This window comes from Hoplias malabaricus, chromosome 13 (genome assembly GCF_029633855.1).
Source record: "Hoplias malabaricus isolate fHopMal1 chromosome 13, fHopMal1.hap1, whole genome shotgun sequence".
Lineage (NCBI taxonomy): Eukaryota > Metazoa > Chordata > Actinopteri > Characiformes > Erythrinidae > Hoplias > Hoplias malabaricus.
The window spans coordinates 371,692-394,034 of NC_089812.1; the positions used below are offsets into that span (position 1 = coordinate 371,692).

Sequence of the window (22,343 nt, forward strand, 5' to 3'; positions counted from 1 at the left end):
AATCATGGCGACATTGAGAAAATGATAATACCCCGTGGTGGTGTGAAAGTGAAGGCCATCATAACCATGCTCTCCATTCGACTGAGGGAGGGTGCCGCAGGAAAACTGATGGTAAATGGCAGCTCTTTGATGTTAGTTTAGGATGGCTCTATTGAAGTCTATGTTGGGTGGGTTGTCACGTCACTCTGTTGGCTCTTAGGTGTTATGGGCATAGAGTGCGTGTGTGTGTGTGTGTCCATCTTTTATGTGCTGTTAATATTCAGTGAAATATCTGCCATTCCACATGAAACAAACCTTCGCCTCAATCGCCCTGAGCTACAGATCTGTTCTTTTCCTTCTGATCATCTGTTCGTCTTGGAGGTGATGAAAGGTGGGATGATAGCTTAGCCACGTGGTGCAGCCCTGGCTCAGTGGGACTGTTACATGATGGAAAGAGTGACACTGAGAGAGGTGATGATGATGCGGCGGTCCTCTAAGGCTCGCAGAAAGTCAAATGAACACCCTTGTTTTTTTTAATCCCTGGTCAAAATGTAAATATTATTCATGGAATGTTGGCCAGTAGAGGGTGCCACTTTCCCTGGAAATACATTTTTACACAATGAATGACCATGTGTCAGAAGGTCTTGATCATGTAGTGCCCCACCATCAAGAAAGAACCACAGCGTGTGATGAACGTGTTGTTTGTAAAGGTGTTTATTTCCACACTGAGAACATGAGTTACATTAATATGACTCCACCATCTCACAGTGTCCACCTACATCGGCAGAGTCCTATCAAATTTATCATCAAAATCCTGTAAAATTCCAAAACTGGAAGACAGAAGACCCTTAAAGGCGATGTTCATGATTTTAATTAAAAAAAAAACACTGTTTATAAAATTATGAGGGTTTTTGCCCTCACCATTTGCTGCTCTCCAGTTTGTTTTCTTGAACCCTTTCTAATGTGCCCCAGTTATGGAGCCCCAGTGTCTGTAAAAAAGGCATCTGAAGTTTTTTTAAACAACAGAGACCACTTAAGGTGGAATGTCTCCAAACTTGAGAGACAATTCAAACAGTGAATATCTACATACAGACAATTTAAACTTCAGCTGTGTACAAACAACAGTCATTTTTTCACCTCAAACAGACTTCTAAACGTAAACAAACCAGAGAGAACAGTGTTTCCCCACAATCGTAGATCTCCCCTTTAACAGGCCTCATGCAGGACTGAGCATGTCTGAACTCACACTTTAAGAATTAAAAAAAAAATTCTCCTTTAACTCCACACAGAACTGAGCTACACCTACTGCTCAATAAACAACAATACACTTTAAATATTTTCTTTATATTGTATATCACATATGTACTCTTTCAATCACATTACCATCTTTCCATTTTCTGAATGATATGCCATAAAAATATACCAAAGTCTATAAAGAATAAACAAAAACAATGTCATAGTTTCTTTGTATTAGAATTAAATCAGGAGCAAAAATGTGACTGTAATGGTTCTAGCTGGATCTTGTCCATGACTGGGAATCTGAGAGAGAGAGAGAGAGAGAGAGAGAGAGAGAGAGAGAGAGAACATAATTCCAAGTGTTACTGTTGCTAACAGTAGATCTCCAAATAATCAGCACATAATTTACAATTAAGAACTCCAGATATTTTTAACATTTGTAGGTTGTGATTGGTTGTGATTAGAATATATTTTATATTCACTACACCCATGGGTGGCACTGTTTCACTAAATACACTCAGATTCCCTATTATGAACACGAAGAAGAGCTAGCGCGCTAACAGACATAGCATGCTATACTTTTAGCGATAGCTTTTTAACAAAAACCCAACACACAGCAGTTTCTAAGTAGTTAGGTTTACAGTTAAGTTTAAGGTTAAATAACACTGGTGACACTTGAAGATACATAGTTCATGACACTTAAGACAGTAAGAAGTTTTAATGAATGTAATAAGCTTTACTAAGTGGTTAAGTTTTAGCACTACACAAGCACAAAACACAGCCATTTCAACTCTTTTGGAGCTCTGAGTTAAATTTTGAGCCAAGTTTAAGGTTAGGTTTAGGTTTGGGTTTAGCTTTATGTTTATGGTTAAGTTTAGGGTTAGGCTTAGGGGAAGTCTTAGGCCTGATTTACTTTTTTTAAAACTGGGTTGCCAGAATTTCAAGAAAACCTCCACAAACGTACATAGTACAAGTCTAGTGACATCATTAATGCCCAGAGCAAGCCCCAAGGGACAGTTCCTGGGTGCCAGGAGTGACCTGTCACTTCAGGGTTCAATGAGTTTCTCACCCTCTGTCCTCAGAGCAGGATGCAGCCCTTCTTCTTGACTTTGGTGGGCTGTGGGCAGAGTACGGCACGGATGGCTTCATCAAAAACTGTCTTCAGGCCTCGCTGAGTGAGGGCTGAACACTCCAGATACTTCACAGCATCTGCAGATACACACACACACATTTGAAGATGGCTCCTCTAGGATACACTATAAGGAGTGTGTGACTCTCTTTGAGGTAGCGACAGCTTCTACTCCTCTAGGAAGGCTTTAGCCCCAATGTTGGAACATTCCTGTGAGGATTTGATGGCAGCCACTTAAACATTAATGAGATCAGGTGCTGCTGTCGCATGATAAGTATGAGATCACAAACTACAATCTGCCTTAAAAGATGGACCGCAATCACTCCTAAAACATACTTTCCTCTCCAGGCTCAGTGCCAAGTGTTGGATAGAGGGGTATAAACCCTCTCAGCACTGGAACTGTGTTCTCTGGAGTGATTGAGCTCTGTTCAATATCTTTGGGATGAGCTGGAGTGCTGTTTGTGATCATCAGAACTAGACCTTATTAGCATTTAAGCCATTAGATCCTCACAACAATGTTCCAACATCATTTAAACCCTTCCCACACTGTAAAACAAAACTCGTAAAAAACGGCAAAATATCTGGGAGCTACAGTTTCCAGCAAATTACAGTAAAAAACGGTAAATATGACGTAAAAAACAAAAATACAGATTTTTTTTTTACCGTGCAAACGAGGGGAAAGTGTTTCTGCAGCAAACTCCTGAATAGAGAAGAGCAGCTTTCATGCTGTAGACTGATTATACAATGGGATGCCTTTTTTTTCTCATGGAATATAGATAGGACAGTGCTGTGTGTGTGTGTGAGAAAGAGAAGTTAGGAATAATCTGTGATATGTGAGTGTATGATTGGCTATGAGTTCTCACAATCACCGCCATATAAATCACACTGACAGCAAAAAAAAAATAAAAATCCATCCATGTAATCCATAACAGCCACTCATTCTTTTAATGCAGGAGGAAAAACGCAAGACTGATTGCACAAATCCATCACCCTCCCATGAAATAACAATGGATTATCATAATGGGAGGAAATGGATGGGGAACTTGATGATGGCGTCTGAATGTATTTGGAAATATAGGAAATATTCTCTGCAGGTATTATTTGGCTGGTGGGTCATTCTCAAAGTAACTGTGACCTTGTCGTGGTGGTGGTTGTGATGTTTTATAGTGTGTTGCACTGGCACGAGTGGTTCAGACACAGCAGTGCTGCTTAAGTCCATGCTTCTTGCCTCACCTATCTCTTTAGCCAGGGCAAGGCCTTGTGGGTAGGTGATTGGAGCCAGTTTCTTCTCCTTCAGCTTCTCGATGGTCTCCTTCTCATCCCTCAGATCCAGCTTTGTACCGACCAGGATGATGGGAGTGGAGGGACAGTGGTGTCTTACCTCTGGGTACCACTAGGAGGTGCAAGAGAGCATAAGACGATTGATTAAAACATGGATATACACTAAGTATCCACTAGGTGCATGAGAGATGGAAACAATGGGTTAAGCCCTTGATATACACTGAGTAACCACTAGGAGGTGCGAGAGAGTGAGGAACAATACATTAAGCATTATATACACTGAATCTCCTTCTCCATTTACCTGTTTCCAACACTCCTACATAGTGCAGTTTCTGCAGTGCTGAACCTGGGATAGCAACAATAGAGGCACTATGCTCCCTATTACTTATTATACAATATAATTTTGATACTGTAAATCTAAGGCAAAAATACTACCTACTATTGCTTTAAAATAGATTTAAAAGCCATCACATTCTTTCAAGCCTAGGCCCTTTTGTGGTCTCTTGTGTCCCAGGTTAAAGAAGCACTCCTCGATAGTCAGGAGGTACTCTGATACATGAAAAGATTACAGGAATAAGTGGATTTCAATGTAGCACTGAGTGTTTCTCACAGTGAAGTAAAAGCAGAGGTCAAAGCTCATCCACAGACAGCAAACAAAAAAATAATCTGAGCTCTAAAAGTGGTTTAAGCTGAGACGAATCTATAATCATCTAAAAATAAAGTGTCGGTGTGGGTCAAGGAGTCAAACCTTTCTCATTTTCTGAGTTTTCTAAGAATCACTACATTGTCCATCATTGGATCCTAAATAGGGTTCTTCTTTGAGACAAGAGAGAAAAGCTCTGAGCTAGACGTTTATTCAGAACCGCATTCTGACCTCTATCCATTAGCCATTAGCTGGGAGCAAATGTACAATGCCACACTGTAAATAAAATGATCTTTTTAAAGGTGCAATCTTTGTGTTTTACTAACTATATTGAAATATTTCCTGTTAAACATGACTCATGTGAGAATAAAAGGTCTGCTGTCTGATTAATAATAATATGGATTATACCTTGACAACAAACAATGGGTGAGAAATATTAGATATTAATGGATTTAAGGGAATTTCTCTTAAGCAGATATAATTTTTCGGCTGTATGCACAGAAGATAAAGAGCTTTTTGTGGATGAAGGATGCTCAAGGCCTGTACTGGAATGTGTCCTTGTTCTATAACGTCTTATTCCTCGCTGTTTTCTACGACAAACAGCTCCTGAAAAACCTTGGACAGGTTGCATGGCATAAAGGACTTTGGAATCTCCGAGGTCTGATGGAAGAGGCAAACGTGGGCAGGAGATCTTAGTTATAAAAGCACCTTTCCTCCTTTAAGGCCCATTAACAACGGACTTCAAAGGAATTCATTAAAACGTGATGCGACATCTTCATTGCGCTGATATCTGTGTTCACTTTTTCAGCGCCGTAATGTGCTGTTTACACAACTAATGGGACGAGATTCCAACTCTATCAAAAAGGGTCTATCTGCAGAGCTACACTATCTCTTGGCATCTGGGGGTAAAGGATCCCAGAGTGTTGCATAATGTAAGACCATTATCCACTGTTAGCCATATTAGCATTTTCATCATAGGATCTAATAGAAAACAGTTATTTCTTTAGATTCCAGTGTGTTTCTTTGCTCTTGTGACTGAATCTGTGTGATATATTCATACATTCATATACAAGTTTCAGTAATCGTGTTTTTTCACCTGTTATGTTTTACGTGTAAGAGACTACCACCACAATTATTATCTCAGACTTTTCCCCCTATGTCCAGGGTAAATAATCTGGAATGGAATAGATTATTGGAGGATAATGTTTTATTGCAACTTTCTGCCTCAATTATTGTTACCCTCCTCCAAAATTTACATAGTGCAGTTTCTGAATGGCTGAGCCCAGTGCAGCAACAACAGAGGCTCTATTCTCCCTATTACAGGTCAGTGAAGCATTACAATGATTTTGAAGCTGTCATTTTAAGGTAGAAATATTACCTAGTGTTGCTTTGATGCACTGTTTTATGTTTGCACTAGTTGCACTTTAATGTTGTGTATTGTTTTATGTAGCACCTTGGTCCTGGAGGAACGCTATTTCGTTTCACTGTGTACTGTAAACACTGTATACTGCTGAAATGACAATAAACTTCTCGAACTTGAACTTTGATGTGGTGATTTGTTTTGCTTTCTAGCATCATGCACTTGCTCCAAACGTAATGAGGTCAGAAGACATTTAGAAGCAACAGAGCAATTTGATTCATCCTCTCATATGAGCTGCATATGCAAACTAAAGCATATAAACATTGTTTGCCACTTGAAGATGATAAAAACAACAGATTGCACCTTTAAAAGTTAAAGACAACTCCTGAAAAGGAAGGTCGAGAGCAAAAAAAGGCTTCAGATCTTCTCAAGGCCACACGTGTTTCAGAGCCATGAGGAGCGATGGAGAGAGAGAGAGAGAGAGAGAGAGAGAGAGAGAGAGAGAGAAAGATGGAGAGTGGGAGGTGAATTGTTGCTGATGTAGATGATAGCGAAAAGCGCTCCAGCTTTAATCCTCTCCAATGAATCTCTTTTAAAACCCCAGCGTCTGAATAAACAAGTCCTGTACAAGGCTTTTGATTCCTTATTAAATCCAAATCTTTTACTAATGATTCCTCTCCCTTCCTTTCCATCCCCTCTTCTTCTGTTTTTGTTATCTATGCTATATTCCCCCAGCAGTCACCATGGCAACCCTGGCCATATGCAAATTGTCGACATGATAGATTGCTCCAGGTTGAGGAGACAAATTAAAAATCTATTTAAGGAGATGAAGGAAGCTCTGCAGGGCAGAGGGGGCAGAGATCCCTCGTCTGTGTGCAATTAAAGCTGCTGTGGTAGAACTTCTTGGGGATTTGGAGACCTCTCTGGTGGACATGTGTAACTACATGCTAGATAGTGGTATAGGGAGTGTGTCCCTCTTTGCTGCAGTAAGTCTCTTCTTGGTAGGATTTCATTCATTTATTCTTTATCTGTAAGCACTTATCCAGTTCAGGGTCGCGGTGGGTCCAGAGCCTACCTGGAATCATTGCAACCTGATATCATGGCTGAAACATGCCTATGCTACTAAAAAACCACACAATGGCATGCTGAACAGGTAGGTAGTGTCACACAGCTCCAGGGACCTTGAGGTAGTGGGTTCGATTCCCGCTCCGGGTGACTGTCTGTGAGGAGTTGCGCCCAATGATTCCAGGTAGGCTCTGGACCCACCGCGACCCTGAATTGGATAAGGGTTACAGATAATGAATGAATGTATATATATTCACTTGGCATGCCGGATTGTAGTTTAGTTTCGCGCGTGAGTAAGAGCAGCTGCAATCTGCAGAGTGAATATATATATATATATATATATATATATATATATATATATATATATATATTCATTCATTCATTATCTGTAACCCTTATCCAATTCAGGGTCGCGGTGGGTCCAGAGCCTACCTGGAATCATTGGGCGCAACTCCTCACAGACAGTCACCCGGAGCGGGAATTGAACCCATAGATCATATATATATTTATATATATCTATTTATAGGATTTATTTTGCTTGACACCAAGACCTCCCTCTAGATTTATATATATATATATATATATATATATATCACACACTCACACACTCACACCTACGGACACTTTTGAGTCGCCAATCCACCTACCAACGTGTGTTTTTGGATTGTGGGAGGAAACCGGAGCACCCCGAGGAAACCCACGCAGATACAGAGAGAACACACCACACTCCTCACAGACAGTCACCCGTTGCGGGAATCGAACCCACAACCTCCAGGTCCAGGCTGTGGAACAGTGTCATCAGGAGCTGTGTGACTGTGACACTACCTGCTGCGCCACCTTGTTAGGATTTGATGGCACTATATTCACACAAATACACTGAATGGAATTGATTGGTCCTCTATTGCTCCTGATGACACTGTTCCACAGCTACATTTTGGTGGGCTTAATACCCAGTCGAGGCATTGAGCATTGAGACTGAAGGTTCAAAGACATAATACAAGGGGTGTTTGCATATTTTTTTTTGTGACATCACAAATACAGCATCAAATAACCAGCAACTGGACACTAGTGGCACATAGCTCTGCTGCTCCAAAGTCCAGTACTGTGAGGGTGGGCAGTGCTTCCGACTTCAGCTTTATATACAGCTGCTCCAGAGAGACACATTTCATTTTATGCTTTACACAATGGAACGTCTATGTCCACAGCCCTATAGCTGAATTCACTCTTTATAAGGGGTATCTACAAGTATTTGGACACATAGCATGGACATGTCGACTGTCTCTCTCTAGTATTCTCCTCTCACTGAGCTGTGTCAGGTCTTTGAAGCTCTTTTCAAAATGCACCGCAAGTCCCCGGACGGAGCGCTCATTCTGAGACGTCTATATGTGGATGTGTCAGAACGTTGATATTTTATTCCCTCTTTTGTTCCCACTGTGCTTTTCGCTGTCCAAAGACATGTCCAGCTCTCACAGAGAGAGGAGTGACCTCAGACTCTCTGTCTGTTTGATTTTGGCATAAGACTCAACTTGGGTTTTTACAAACTTTGCTGAAATAAACTTCAGACAGCAGCTGACCAAACATTGATCGTACGCAGCAGCACAGTGGACTTCCTAACGTGACACATTGAGGAAAAGTAAGCCCATGTCTAAACTGGTGAAGGAAAATGTGATGTAATCAGGGAAAGGAAAATAAAAATATAAATGTAAATGAATAAATATGAAATGTGAAATGTTTTTAATTTGAGTCATTTTGGAAAAAAAATTCTATTTGTCCATTTACACACAAGGCAACATCAATACCAGACTCACTACGGCTTAAGTAGTTGCCATCAAAGCCTCACAGCAATGTTTCTACCTTGAGAGTAAAGCCTTTTTTGAACAACAGCAGGAAAAAATCTATTAATACCCTTCCTTTCAGAAGAAATATCAGATGAACAAATGTATAAATACTTCTTGGTTTTTGGGTATTTAGGGTGTGTCCCATTTCCGTGGGAGTGCTGTAAATAGACATAATTTATAATTATCTAAACTATCTAAAAGTATTATGTGTACAAATATGTTTTAAGGCATTTTGGTGAAAAATATATTTCTAATTATTTCAAAATTCAAAAAATGACAATGGCATTTAGTAAATAAAAAAAAACAAAAACAAAAACGTGTATTAATTTGCTTTTTCTCTTGATCGCTAACAATAAAAATCACCAAAATAACATCATCTAAATCAAAACTCACATGCAATTTTGGATACAGTACTGTCCCCAAGAACAGAACAAATCGATGCACGTTGCAAAATATAATTTTTTAATACTATGCATTTAACCATACTTTACCGTAAAATGAAAAGAGAGCTGGAGAATGCTGAATGCTTTAAACTTATTTTTACGTCTAAAACATTGTCCTAATTTTAAAATAACTTAAACATGCTGCCTACTAAGGAAATGTATTATAATTTATTATCATAATTTTAGGGAGCATTGGACACTCCCTTGGCTGCTGAGGGAGCGCAGGGAGACTTTTATTTTGAAAAAGGTTAAAAGTGTTTACATTTGTTCATTCCCCCCCTGTTTAGAGGACAAGTACAGGCTGTCTTTTACTAATCTTAGCATCCTGCAACATGTCCAAATTCCTCTCCATACATGTGTGTTGAGGGGAGTAAACACCAGTCACGTGAGGTGAGGGCAGATGGTGACATCATTGCTGGGTGTGGGGTGGAATGCTGACTATTCCGATGGCTGCCTGTGTAGATGGTGGCTAATAAGGCAGCTCAGTAACAAATGGGACACAGCCCTTTTGCATATTTATAGCAATTTATAGATGTTTAGATAAAGCTGCACATGACTGGACATGAACAACTATGCAGTTCACTCTCCTGGCACTAAAACCTTAGCTGCTTCCCAATTATGCACACAATACTAATTTTAACTAGAGTATGTAGTACGTAGTATATTTACAAAGGTCAAAGTTGAGTACAATAAAAAATCTATAATGTCTGGGAAATGTACTGCCCTATTCCCTACATAGTGTACTCTACAGATTATAAAACTGATATTACTGCAAACAGACAATGCACTCAGAGACAGAGTGTTAAACAGAGGGATGTGTGCATTATTTCAATGCAGCAACTGTTATTTTATGACCTACACTGTGCACTACGCCGTGTGGAGGGAGAAATTAAGGTTTAGCTTTTGAACAAAATGGCAGACAGCATTGCAGCTGAATCTTTTATGACGTGCGTTGTCATAGCAACAGTTCGTCATGTCCTGTTAGTAAAGACAGTGTGGTATGTTAGCATTTTGTGTACTAGTCAGCCAACTCACGTTATTAATGTTAGTACGCAGTATGAAATTGTATAGTATTAGTGTGTAGTTCACAACTGGGGCACAGCCCAGGTTACTTACTCATTCATGTGTCAGACTGTGCTGATGGTCATGCAATTCATATTGAATCCAACTGAGACTTATGAGTCCATAAATGCCTGAAAGACTGGTGGACAGTGCTTATGTTGTGTACACAGTGGCATCTAGTGTCCAGTGGACACACTGCATGGTCTTTTCCTAAACATTTGAGTTTGTATGTGGACAATAACAACAGACAAAGTGAAAATGATTTCTGTTTCAGAGAAAAAATGGGCGGTATGAGGAGGAATGATGAATAATTCCTAGGTTGTGTGTTTGTGCATCAGGGAAACAGCTGATAAGGCCTTAGGGGAGTCCTGTAGGTCGTCCCTGGAGGTATATAAGCCTCAATGGGTACCACTGACATATAGGACCACACTGATAACACGACTGGACTTTGAGCACTGACCTTGGCTCTGACGTTCTCAAACGATGCAGGGCTCACCAGAGAGAAACAGATGAGGAACACGTCCTGAAAACACACACACACACACACACACACACAGCTGGTTTTAGATGAATTTCCTTAGCGTCATTACATCAGAATGTCCAGGCTGATATATGAGTGTGTGTGAGAGTGTGTGTATACCGTCTGTGGGTAGGACAGTGGGCGGAGCCTGTCATAATCCTCCTGTCCGGCTGTATCCCAGAGCCCCAGGTTGACAGGTTTGCTGTCCACCATCACATTGGCCGAGTAGTTGTCGAACCTGAGAGACGACACAGACCACACACACGTGAGAGTGCAAGTGTGAGTGTGAAGAAGTCAGGAGATGAGTCAGCGAAGGAGAGTGTGAGAATATGAATCTGTAAGTGAGACTGTGAGAGGAAAAGGCAGCGAGGGAGAGCGTACTGAGGGAGTGTCTGAGAGTGTGAGAAAGTTAGAAGGTGAGGGACTGTGTGAGAGCATGAAGAAGTGATAGCATGAGGAATTGAGAGAGTGTGAAGAAGTGAAAGGGTGATGCAGTGAGGGAGTGTGTGAGGGTTTGGGGAATTGAGAGGGTGAGGGCGCGTGAGTGTGTATGAGTGTGAAGAAGTGAATGGGTGAGGCAGTGAGTGTGTGTGATTGTGGGGATATCGGAGGGTGAGGCAGTGAGGGAGATGGTTAGAGGGTTAGGGTTAGGTGAGTTTGTGTGAGACTGTGAGGACGTTAGAGAGTGAGGCATTGAGATTGTGAGATTGTAAATTTTGAGAGGGTGAGGAAATTAGGGAGTGTTTGAGTGTGTAAGTGAGAGGGTGTGAGGCAGGGTGTGAGAGCATGAGGACATGAGAGGATGAGACAGTGAGGTGAAGTGTGAGAAGGTGAGGCAGTGAGGCAAGGTGTGAGAGCATGAGGAAGTGACAGGGTGAGGAAGTGATGTAGAGAGTGAGAGGGTGAGGCAGTGAGACAGGGTCTGAGCACATGAGGAAGTGACAGTGATGTAGAGAGTGACAGGATGAGGCAGTGATGAAGAGAGTGAGAGGGTGAAGTAGTGAGGCAGGGTGTGAGAGCATGAGGAAGTGACAGGATGAGGCAGTGATGTAGAGAGTGAGAGGGTGAGGCAATGAGGCAAGATGTAAGAGCATAAGGAAGTGACAGGATGAGGCAGTGATGTAGAGAGTGAGAGGGTGAGGCAATGAGGCAGGGTGTGAGAGCATAAGGAAGTGACAGGATGAGGCAGTGATGTAGAGATTGAGAGGGTGAAGTAGTGAGGCAGGGTGTGAGAGCATGAGGAAGTGACAGGATGAGGCAGTGATGTAGAGAGTGAGAGGGTGAGGCAATGAGGCAGGGTGTGAGAGCATAAGGAAGTGACAGGATGAGGCAGTGATGTAGAGAGTGAGAGGGTGAGGCAATGAGGCAGGGTGTGAGAGCATAAGGAAGTGACAGGATGAGGCAGTGATGTAGAGAGTGAGAGGGTGAGGCAATGAGGCAGGGTGTGAGAGCATGAGGAAGTGACAGGATGAGGCAGTGATGTAGAGAGTGAGAGGGTGAGGCAATGAGGCAAGATGTGAGAGCATAAGGAAGTGACAGGATGAGGCAGTAATGTAGAGAGTGAGAGGGTGAGGCAATGAGGCAGGGTGTGAGAGCATAAGGAAGTGACAGGATGAGGCAGTGATGTAGAGATTGAGAGGGTGAAGTAGTGAGGCAGGGTGTGAGAGCATGAGGAAGTGACAGGATGAGGCAGTGATGTAGAGAGTGAGAGGGTGAGGCAATGAGGCAAGGTGTGAGAGCATAAGGAAGTGACAGAATGAGGCAGTGATGTAGAGAGTGAGAGGATGAGGCAGTGGGGCATGGTATGATATCATGAGGAAGTGACAGGATGAGGCAGTGATGTAGAGAGTGAGAGGATGAGGCAGTGGGGCATGGTATGATATCATGAGGAAGTGACAGGATGAGGCAGTGATGTAGAGAGTGAGAGGATGAGGCAGTGATGTAGAGAGTGAGAGGGTGAGGCAGTGATGTAGAGAGTGAGAGGGTGAGGCAGTGGGGCATGGTGTGAGAGCATAAGGAAGTGACAGGATGAGGCAGTGATGTAGAGAGTGAGAGGGTGAGGCAGTACTCACACTGTGGGGATGTATTCTCCAGGGAAGGCGTTGGTGGTGTAACTGATCAGTAAACATGTTTTACCCACAGCTCTGTAATACACACACACACACACACACACAACACAGAACAAAACAACAGGTTTAAAAGACCAGAAATGAACAAAGGCATATATAATGTCTCTAACAATATGTGAGAGAGAGAGAGAGAGAGAGTGAGAGGGAGAGACAGAGAGAGAGAGATAGAGAGAGAGATAGAGATCGAGAGAGAGAGAGAGATAGAGAGAGAGATAGAGATCAAGAGAGAGAGAGAGAGAGAGAGAGAGAGAGAGAGAGAGAGAGAGAGAGAGAGAGAGATGGATAGATAGATAGAATATGAGCATTTGAAATGCTGGTGTTATAACACTTAGCAACAGCTGTCATCTTCCTCACTGCACCAGAGAAAACACACACAAACACACACACATTCCTGAGCAGAACATGTGTGAATCTGTTTACAGTGTTGTCTTGACAGGCAGCAGTGTGAGGGGTTTGGCCATCCGTGTGTGTGTGTGTGTGTGTGTGCGTGTGTGTGTGTGTGTGTGTGTGTGTGTGTGTGTGTGTGTGAGAGAGAGAGAGAGAGAGAGAGAGAGAGAGAGAGAGAGAGAGAGAGAGAGAGAGAGAGAGAGAGAGAGAGATATTGAGAAATGGGGCTCAAAGAGTAAAGCATGCTGCTGCATGCACCAAGATGTTGAAAGTAGAAAAATGTACTGCTCCACAAACTAACACACACACACACACACACACACACACACACACACACACACACACACACACACACACACACACACACACACTCTATTTGTATAACTTGTGTAGATGTGGGCTTGTCATATGTTATGATTATATGTCTCAAACTATGTCCACTCTCTGTCCACTCTGTGAGACACTCCTCCCTCGTTGGTCCACCTTGTAGATGTAGAGTCAGAGACAGTAGCTCATCTGTCGCTGCACAGTGTGCGTCGTCCTCTAGTCCTTCATCAGTGACACTGTCGGCTGGATATTTTTGGTTGGGGACCTATTCTCAGTCCAGCAGTGACACTGAGGGCTCTAAAAGCTCCAGCAGAAGCTGCTGTGTCTGATCCACTCCAGCACATCACACACTAACACACCACCATTACGTCAGTGTCGCTGCAGCACTGAGAATGATCCACCGCCCAAATCACTCTGTGGTGGTCCAGTGGGGGTCCTGACTATTGAGGAGCAGGGTGAAACGGGGATATGGAAGTATGCAGAGCAACAGATGGACTAATTGTAGAACTACAAAGTGCTCCTGTATGGATAGTGAGTTTGAGAGAATGGAGAGTGAGTGTCGAAACAAATACACACACACACACACACAAACACACACACACACACACACACACAACACGTGTGTAAGTGTATCATTAAAAATGTCTCCTCAGGCTACACATGTTCTGCAACTGGAGCTCTATCAGTTCTTACCATCTCAAACACACACACACACACACTAACATAAATTAAGCTGACAGACTTGTGCTCACTTGACTTTAGGGCTGGGTTCTTCAGCAGGTTGGAAAAAAGGAGGCTGCTCCTCCAAATACACACACACACAAACATAAGTCATCCCAGCTTTAATCAAGTGCTTTGGAAATAACTGCAGAGACGAAGGGAATTGGATTTAAAGCCAGGAGCAATTCAGGCCCAAACAGCACCAACATAATCCATCACCTTTTAATAAGAACCTCGACTCCTGCTGAGTCAAGACAGTGTGGGGACGCGACGAAGTCCCCACAGCGCAGATTAACACTCTCTGTTTAATTGTGAAAGATATAATAGTAGTAGTATAGTTTTTATTCCTTATACATCGTTTATTGTTGGTAAATATTCACTGGTCCCACGTCACACCTGTGACACATTTAAAGAGAGTCTGTACAGGTGTGTGTTTATCGGTTTCAGAGGCGGATTCTGCTCAAAACCGCCTGGATCCTACGGCAGGACAGGGATGTTGTTTGTGTTTCAGCAAGAAATTGGGAAGATTCTGCCACAAATCCCAACAATTAAGTTGAGTAACGTGAGCTCTGATCACCACACGTCACGGTTCTTGATGTAACCAATCAGACGAGGGGAGCGTGGGCCAGTTGGCGCCGGAAGACCTGAGGATATGTACAGCTCTGTTCAAAGGTGTAGTCACCTGAGAAAATGAGATTTAAAAAGCTGTTTATCTGAGGTTTATTTGGTCATAAACACAATGTTAATATAAAAACAAACAATATTATCACAGTGAGTATTAAGTATATCCTGTTTGTGAATGTGTTGTTTTTTAACCCCTCCCTTCCCAAATCACTCCAGTGTTATTAAATTTAATGTTGGTGTGGATTCAAATTCTACGTTGTTTCTGTGTGTTTTTCCGTTTAAAAACAGATTGAATTTCATTTAAAAATCACTGCTATGTTTTCATTTGCATTTTACCCACTGTGCCAACTTCTGAGTCTGAATAAATGATCTCTCCAAAGCTCGTGCAGGACTTTTTCACTCTGTAAACCCACAGCGCTCCAGAACTTCCCAAAGCACAGTGAGCGCATCCCAAATTAGACGCAGAAGCACAGACCATGGGGGGGGGGGTCGACTTTACCCGAATATACAATTAGTTCCTCAAAACTATCTGAGACTGGCTCTGTTGTGATGGGTGGTGGTACCCTTTTGAGTTTGGGAGTTTTACAGAGACTCTTTGAAGTCCTGTCACGAGAGAGAGAGAGAGAGAGAGAGAGAGAGAGAGAGAGGGACAGAGACAGAAAGAGATAGAGACAGAGACTCAGCAAGACGCCTGCTAGTGCTGAGACAGGAAGTAGGGCAGTTTCTGTCAGAAAGAAACTGCGAACCTCTTTTTGAAGAGTGTCTTTTGAAAGGACGCCATCTTTTGCTCAATCTCGCTTTCATCCTTGAACTCAAGCTCTCCATCTCCCCGTTAGCATCTGCACTAATTTGTTCTTGTAGCCTAACATCACATCCTTCTCCCTCTCTTATACATGTCCAACTATAAACACATCCAATAACTCTCAGCTACACACATTCCTATACAGATGCATGCCATTTGGGAATGAAGGGAAAAATTTCCCAATATATATATAATTCCCAAAATATTGGAACATAGATATGAAAATATATATCTAGCCTTATGGCTCCCAAGATGTACAAAATATAAAATTCGACCAAGTGATCTTGGCCATTGGTTAGGTCTTCAGGCCCAGAACAACATTTTTCAGATCAACCACCTGCAGAAACAGGCTGTGAGAATGGAAGTCAGCTGTGATTTGATTTCCAAAGAAGTGACATGGTCAAATTCATGACAAAGAGTAATTATATTCAACCATTTGACTGGTAGTTTTAATTACACTTTTGTTGCTATGTCAGAACTAGGTCATAAATAGTTTTCACCAAGTGAGACCACAGCTAAATGTATTCTGGAGGACAAATAATCAAAGAGGAACCACCCAAAAAAGTTTCCGCTTCAAGATTAGTGTCCAGTTTTTAAATGGCTAGCATGGGGAACACATACCTTCCAGTCAGTTAGAGACTGTAGCTCACCTGGTGAAAACCAGTTTGTGTTGGATATCCACAAAACCTTCATCAAAAGTCAGTTCTGACCTCAGAGCTGCTTTTGTCTGGATTTTAAAGTTTTTGGCTCTACAGCTAGCAGTCACAAAACCCCAGAGACACTGCTGTGTCTGAAAGACTCATACTAGCACCACACCCATTGTCATGTCAGTGTCACAGCTGTATTAAATATGTTCCACCACAACACTACTATTTGGGCAATAGCACCCATGTTTCTGAAACCGACCAAGGCTGAATGACCTGGCTGATACGTTGTGCATTAGCAGAGTTGCTAACTACTCATCTGTAAATTGGAACTATAGACTCGTGATAAAGTATTGGACTATGTGTTAAAATGGCAACAACTCTTCTGTTGAGTTGCTGATTTGGGGTTTCCAATAAAGTGGCCATTGAACCTGTTTACTGGAATGTTAAGGTTAATAAACACATGAGCTCAGATTACTGTGTGGTAAAATGGGGAACTTCATAAGCATCAAAATGGCTCAAGAGGAACTGTGCAACTTCAAAATAGAGAAGTGTGTACATGCTTTAAAACAGGATATCCTTAAACACTGACAGAGAGAGAGAGAGGGGGGGGAGAGAGAGAGAGAGAGAGAGAGAGAGAGAGAGAGAGAGAGAGAGAGAGAGAGAGAGAGAGAGAGGGAAAGAGAGATAAGCAGTTGCACCAAGGTTTACTTCTTTTTCACTATCTCTCCTGTAGGCCTCATTGTGCTAGAACACATACAAATAGGCTGCAAATTGTCTGTAAAAACTGTGTAGTTACAAATTAACAACTAACAACAGTGTAACTACTGGTGATGTATTCACTGTAGCTTATGTTAATGTACCTATGTGTCAAGTTCAGTTTTTACACATGCTATTGTAAAATGAATAATGTTATTACTATATAACTACATGTAATTATTATGTGTTTATCATCAACTTGAGTTAATAACTGTAGTTATTACATGTGTTTTTTAAACAGAGCACTCTGATGAGCAATGTACCATATCATGAGTTCAGCTCTTTAAATCTTGTATTGTTTGTGACTTTTGAAGTCAAAACTGCCAGTAAAATACTGCTCATTGCATTTTTCTGGGCCATTACTAGGGAAAGTGAAGCAGAAACTGGCAACCCACCAATATATCAGACATTTTGTAACAGCAGCTTCAAAGTGGTTAGTCACCAGTTGCTGCACTTCCACCTTAAATCATCAACACCACGTGTATGTGGGTCATAGCTTGGTTTACTCACGGACTGTTTGTGAGACTGTATCTCCAACAAAGTATGAATTCATTCTCTCAGATTAGCGCACATTGCTGATTTTAGAAGTCCGGGCAACCACCAGTGTAGGTCAATTTGTATCTTATTTTATGCCATTAGAAGAGGTGGATAAAGCTCAAGTATCAGCTGTTTTCACTGCAGCAGGTTCCTAACCCCATGGGCAGACATTTTATTAATAACCTTCCAGTGTGTATGGGTCATCACATGAATGTCTGTGATATAGATGAAGGTGGAATATGAGAGGAACATTAGTGAGAGCAGACATTTCAGCCCAACAATATTTTCAGATTTGTTGATTTAAGTCAGGGCCTTTCGTGAGAGAGGGGTACCACCAGTCTGCTTTTACTGCCACAAATCCAGATTCCTGGACTTGGAAAACCTCCTGAAACTTGGAATTCTGAAATGTGGGAATGGTTGGCGAGGCTACAGTCCAGCCTCGAAGAGCAGGGAAGGCTTGCCTTTAAGAGACAGAAAGGTTATGTGCCATTTGGAACCAGAAAAGGCAAACCAAGACCATCATCTCCTCAGCAGAGGCAGGATACAAACAGAATTTGATCAAATAGATGCTGTGTGCAAATGGATTGTGTGTTCAGGTTCCATTGGCTTCAAGGCATTCCCTTGCTTAAGGGCAAGGCCAACCTGTCCCTCCTGTTGGAGTTTCCCTTCTCTAGAGGTTCCTACATTTTGAGTTTTAGAAGTTCAGGAGAGTCTCGGGGGCCTGGGAATCTTGTAGTGCATGTAGAGCAAAATGTTTTTTTTTTTTTTTTTTTTAATTTTACATATAAACTGATTCAACGCTGTGAATAAAGGGCAATTAATTTGGCTGAGTTGTGATTGAACAGATGTAGGACAAAAGGTGTATTATACTATATTAATATGTAATTAAAATGTTACAATTATAGTATTATAATTATTTATATATTTATATTATAATTATTTATATTATTTATATATAATAATTATAATTATTATAGTAATACAAGTACTTATTAAAGCATACTTTCTACTTCCAGATCATTATATATTTACTTCTCCTGATGTAAATATGTAAAATTTGATGCCTACATTGTAAACCTAAATAAGTTGGAAGAACAAATAAAAAATTAAGGCGGTCAGTTGCCTTTATATTGTTAAGGTCAAACACTCAAATGTCAGAAATATGCTTACACATTTACTTTAAGTGTCTACTACTTCATTTAATGCTTGATACAATGAAACAATAGGTATTTCTGGCACCCAATATAATTAATTACTATTAACTAATCTAGCCTAACCATAAATGAATTCACTGTCTGTAGCCCTTGGAACCCGCCCACACCCATGGACACTTTTACACAGCCAGTCCACTTACCAGCTTTTGGACTGTGGGAGAACACACCAAACTCCTTAAGGCTCCCATGACCCCAGGATTCTGGAGCTGTGTGATAATGATGCTACCTGTTGTGCCAACGCCTCTCGCACTCAAATAAACACACGAACCTGTCCAAATTCACTAAAAGCAGTCAACCCCATACCATCTGCAATCTCGGCTGAAAGCTGCGTGACTTCAGTCATAATTCCACACAAAACTATAGCATTTAAGTTCAGTTACATCGACCATATACGGCTATTTTTACTTAAAAACACAAACAGGACTAAATCAAAACTTTACACTTTCACAAAAAACTTGTTGAAGATTGGAAATTGTTAAAGATAATTGTATTATTAAATTGAGTGCAACCTTTCAATATATTTAAGCAAGAATCACTCAATCCAGTCAATTACTTTGAACATTAGGGTTTACTTCTTCTCTGGGGGTAGTATTATAGTATGTTGTCCCTGTGCTGCTTCGTGATTGGTCACAACTGACTTTGGTGTTTAGTGGTTTCATTTTGGATTGAACTGACCCCTAGAACAGAGCCTGAATCTTCAGTTCCTGTGCTGACAGACGCTAAAAGTCTCACTGCTTAAGTAGGTTTATGAAGCTGCTACTTCTGTAGATAGATTCACTCGAGCTCTACCTCAAACTTTGCTGTAGAGTCAGTACTGTCTGAGTAGTTTTAAACCACATAAGGAACCTCTGAATTTGGCTTTCAACTTTTGCTTGGAGGAAATGGCCATTCGGAGTCTTCAGAAGTGAGATGAAGTGTCACATCACGGCCTCTAGGTGAAGTGAGGCTAGAGTAAACAACCGGAAAATCTAACGGTTGCATATTTTCACCTTCAGCGCCTACTAGCCTTGGCTCTTTCTGCATGGTTAAAAACTCAGACGCCATGCTTAGGCCCCGAAGGCGTTCCGCAGGGTGTGATTTGATGTCCTCGACATAAGACTGGGCTGAAATTTATGATAAAAGACAATGTTCCGTCTGAAAGATTAGAACCTATTGCTTAAAGCCAGCTTCCTTTTTCAGATAACGATCGCTTGGCCATCCTCAGAACGTGGCATAACAACTTCCTGCATGAGTTGTGAAACGAACTGGCTTTGAGCTGGTGATTAAATTCTTGTGGGGTCACTGTTTCTAAACCTTGAGCTTGATCCTTGTTTGGGGTCACTGTATATGTGGACAGTAGCACTTTTGAGGGCCTTTCAGGCTCTTAATTATGAGGTTTTGTTGTAGAAACAAGATGGCAAACTTGATTTGAGGAGGATTCAAATGTAGGATATTTGAGGCCCTTCCATTCATATTTGGTGTCCAATGAACGTCCAGGAATTTTTGCTTCCTGAACCAAGATAGTGACCACTTTTAAAGCGTATATCTACAGAGAAAAGTTAAAGAAAGCTCTGGAGTTCAACAATGAAGCCATCCCACTTCTAGGTGCAAAAATATTCAGCCCTTAAACTCAACTTAGAGCAGATTTGAGGTGGATTAACTCTAAAGAAATTGGGTAATCAGACCAGGACCCAACTTGTTCCATCTACTAGTAGTAGTTCCATCTACTGTATGTACATTGTACACATAAAAGAATACACCGAAATGGGTCGATAGATCAGTTTCAATTAGGGAAATGTAACAAGGTGTGTACTTAATAAATGTGAGTTTAAGGGCTGTTCCTAATTTACCAAGAAGAAGAGTCCAGAAGAGAAAATAAAAGAAGTAAGAGAAAGCAAGAAAACTCAAAGTTTCAGGTACAAGAGAGAAGTTTGCTGTGAACCTGACAGTGTCATAAACCAGATGAAAGTAAACCCACCCAGAAGAACCAGAATTATTAGTTTTACTCACCCGTCTCCCACCACGACACACTTTATCGCCTGCATTTTCTTCCCTGAGCGACTTTTACTCGATTAAAACACTGTGCAAAAGTAAAGGTGCAGTGCAGGAAACTAGTGTGGTTCAGAAGAGCTGTCAGTCTCTCTCTCTCTCTCTCTCTCTCTCTCTCTCTCTCTCTCTCTCTCTCTCTCTCTCTCTTCTCTGTCTCTCCTCCCTCACCCCTCCCTCTCCTCTCGCCCAGTCTTGCACACTTGCACATTGGTGTAACTCTACACTTTGCAGGACTGACTGCAGATCAGCTTTAAAGCACCTTCAGGAAATAAAGACTGAAACGAGATATATGCATTTCCTCAAACATGTTCATCACCAATCAGCGCAGTTACACAAATCAGATCCAGGCAGAAACAGTCCTGTTGTACTTTAAAATGGTTGTTAAATACACTGCATTTATTTCTCGGGATCAGAAAATTACACAAAAGTCTCAGCAACTACACAGAATACAAGATTTGGTCAAATTTTATTCACTTCACTTTCTGTTTGTTTCTGGAAACTGGTTTCAGTTCTTCAAAACAATCTGCAGAGACCCTTCCACAGCTCCAGAAATCAGTTGTAGAAATTGTTTGTGTTGTGTTTTCTTCTCGGTTTCCTAAGGAGATGTCAGAGATAGGCCCAATCCCATTTTCATTTTGAACACTGCCTCTCGTTTTCAAGTGCCGTCTTGCCCCTTACAACTAAGTTACAAGGTGAACTGTTAAAAATAATCCTCGATGAACTTGGAAAACCCTTCAAGATCCTGATAACTCATCAGCAGCTCTGACAGTCTGCAGTGATATCAGATTCCACTATCATATATTACCATTAACTCTTAACTCTGATATAAGCTGAATTCTGCTTTTTATTTGGCAGCTTTATTTTTGATGTTTCCAGGCCCACCTTAAATGTTGCGGATTGCATCACTATTTAAGGTGGAACTGGATATCTAACTTCAGAAACATCAGCATACTACTATCGTTTAGAAGTAAACGGTCATAAGATATAAAAATATAATACAATTAATAGTTATCAAAGTTTTAAAAGAGAATATACTGGCATTTGTGGGTTTTTAACTTTACTCGTTTAGCCCACTTCACTTATTCATAATACTCCATTTAAATCGTGCCTCTGAAAAATATTTTGAATGGGCAATGTTGCCCTAACCCTTCACTCTATCCCTCGTTCTCATCAAGAATTGAGACACACTCCCCCTTGGTAGACTAGGGCTCCTGTTAATGGCAGGGAGTGAAATTGGATGTGTTCTTCTTTTGTGTTTGTTTCCATTTCTCATTTCAAACTTCTCTTTCTCATCCTTTCAGACCCTGTGTTGAGGAGTTGTTTGATCCCCAGTGGAAGGAAGGATAGACACAGTCAGCTGTGGATGTGTTCAGTTCTGAAGTGATGGTGAAGTGATGAAATGTTCTCTCTCTCTCTCTCTCTCTCTCTCTCTCTCTCTCTCTTCTCTCTCTCTCTCTCTCTCTCTCTCTCTCTCTCTCTCTCTCTCTCTCTCTCTCTCTCTCTCTCTCTCTCTCTCTCACACACACACACACACACACACACACACATTCCCCACCTAGCGCACTACATAGGCAGTAGGGAGTCATTTGAGTAAACATCAGCAAACTGCAGTCCCC

General features: G+C 41.4%; 1 protein-coding gene across 1 annotated transcript; it reads right to left on the reverse strand.

The window, feature by feature from the left end:
• Positions 1 to 682: 682 nt before the first annotated feature.
• rac2 (Rac family small GTPase 2) lies at positions 683 to 20,834 on the reverse strand. Its single transcript, XM_066641603.1, has 7 exons — positions 20,689 to 20,834; positions 12,629 to 12,700; positions 10,677 to 10,794; positions 10,497 to 10,559; positions 3,578 to 3,737; positions 2,285 to 2,424; positions 683 to 1,518 (listed from the first exon to the last, which is right to left on the reverse strand). Exons 1-6 carry the CDS (start codon positions 20,721 to 20,723, stop codon positions 2,294 to 2,296), a joined length of 579 nt encoding a protein of 192 aa, XP_066497700.1. The 5' UTR covers positions 20,724 to 20,834; the 3' UTR covers positions 683 to 1,518; positions 2,285 to 2,293.
• Between the last annotated feature and the right edge of the window lie 1,509 nt (positions 20,835 to 22,343).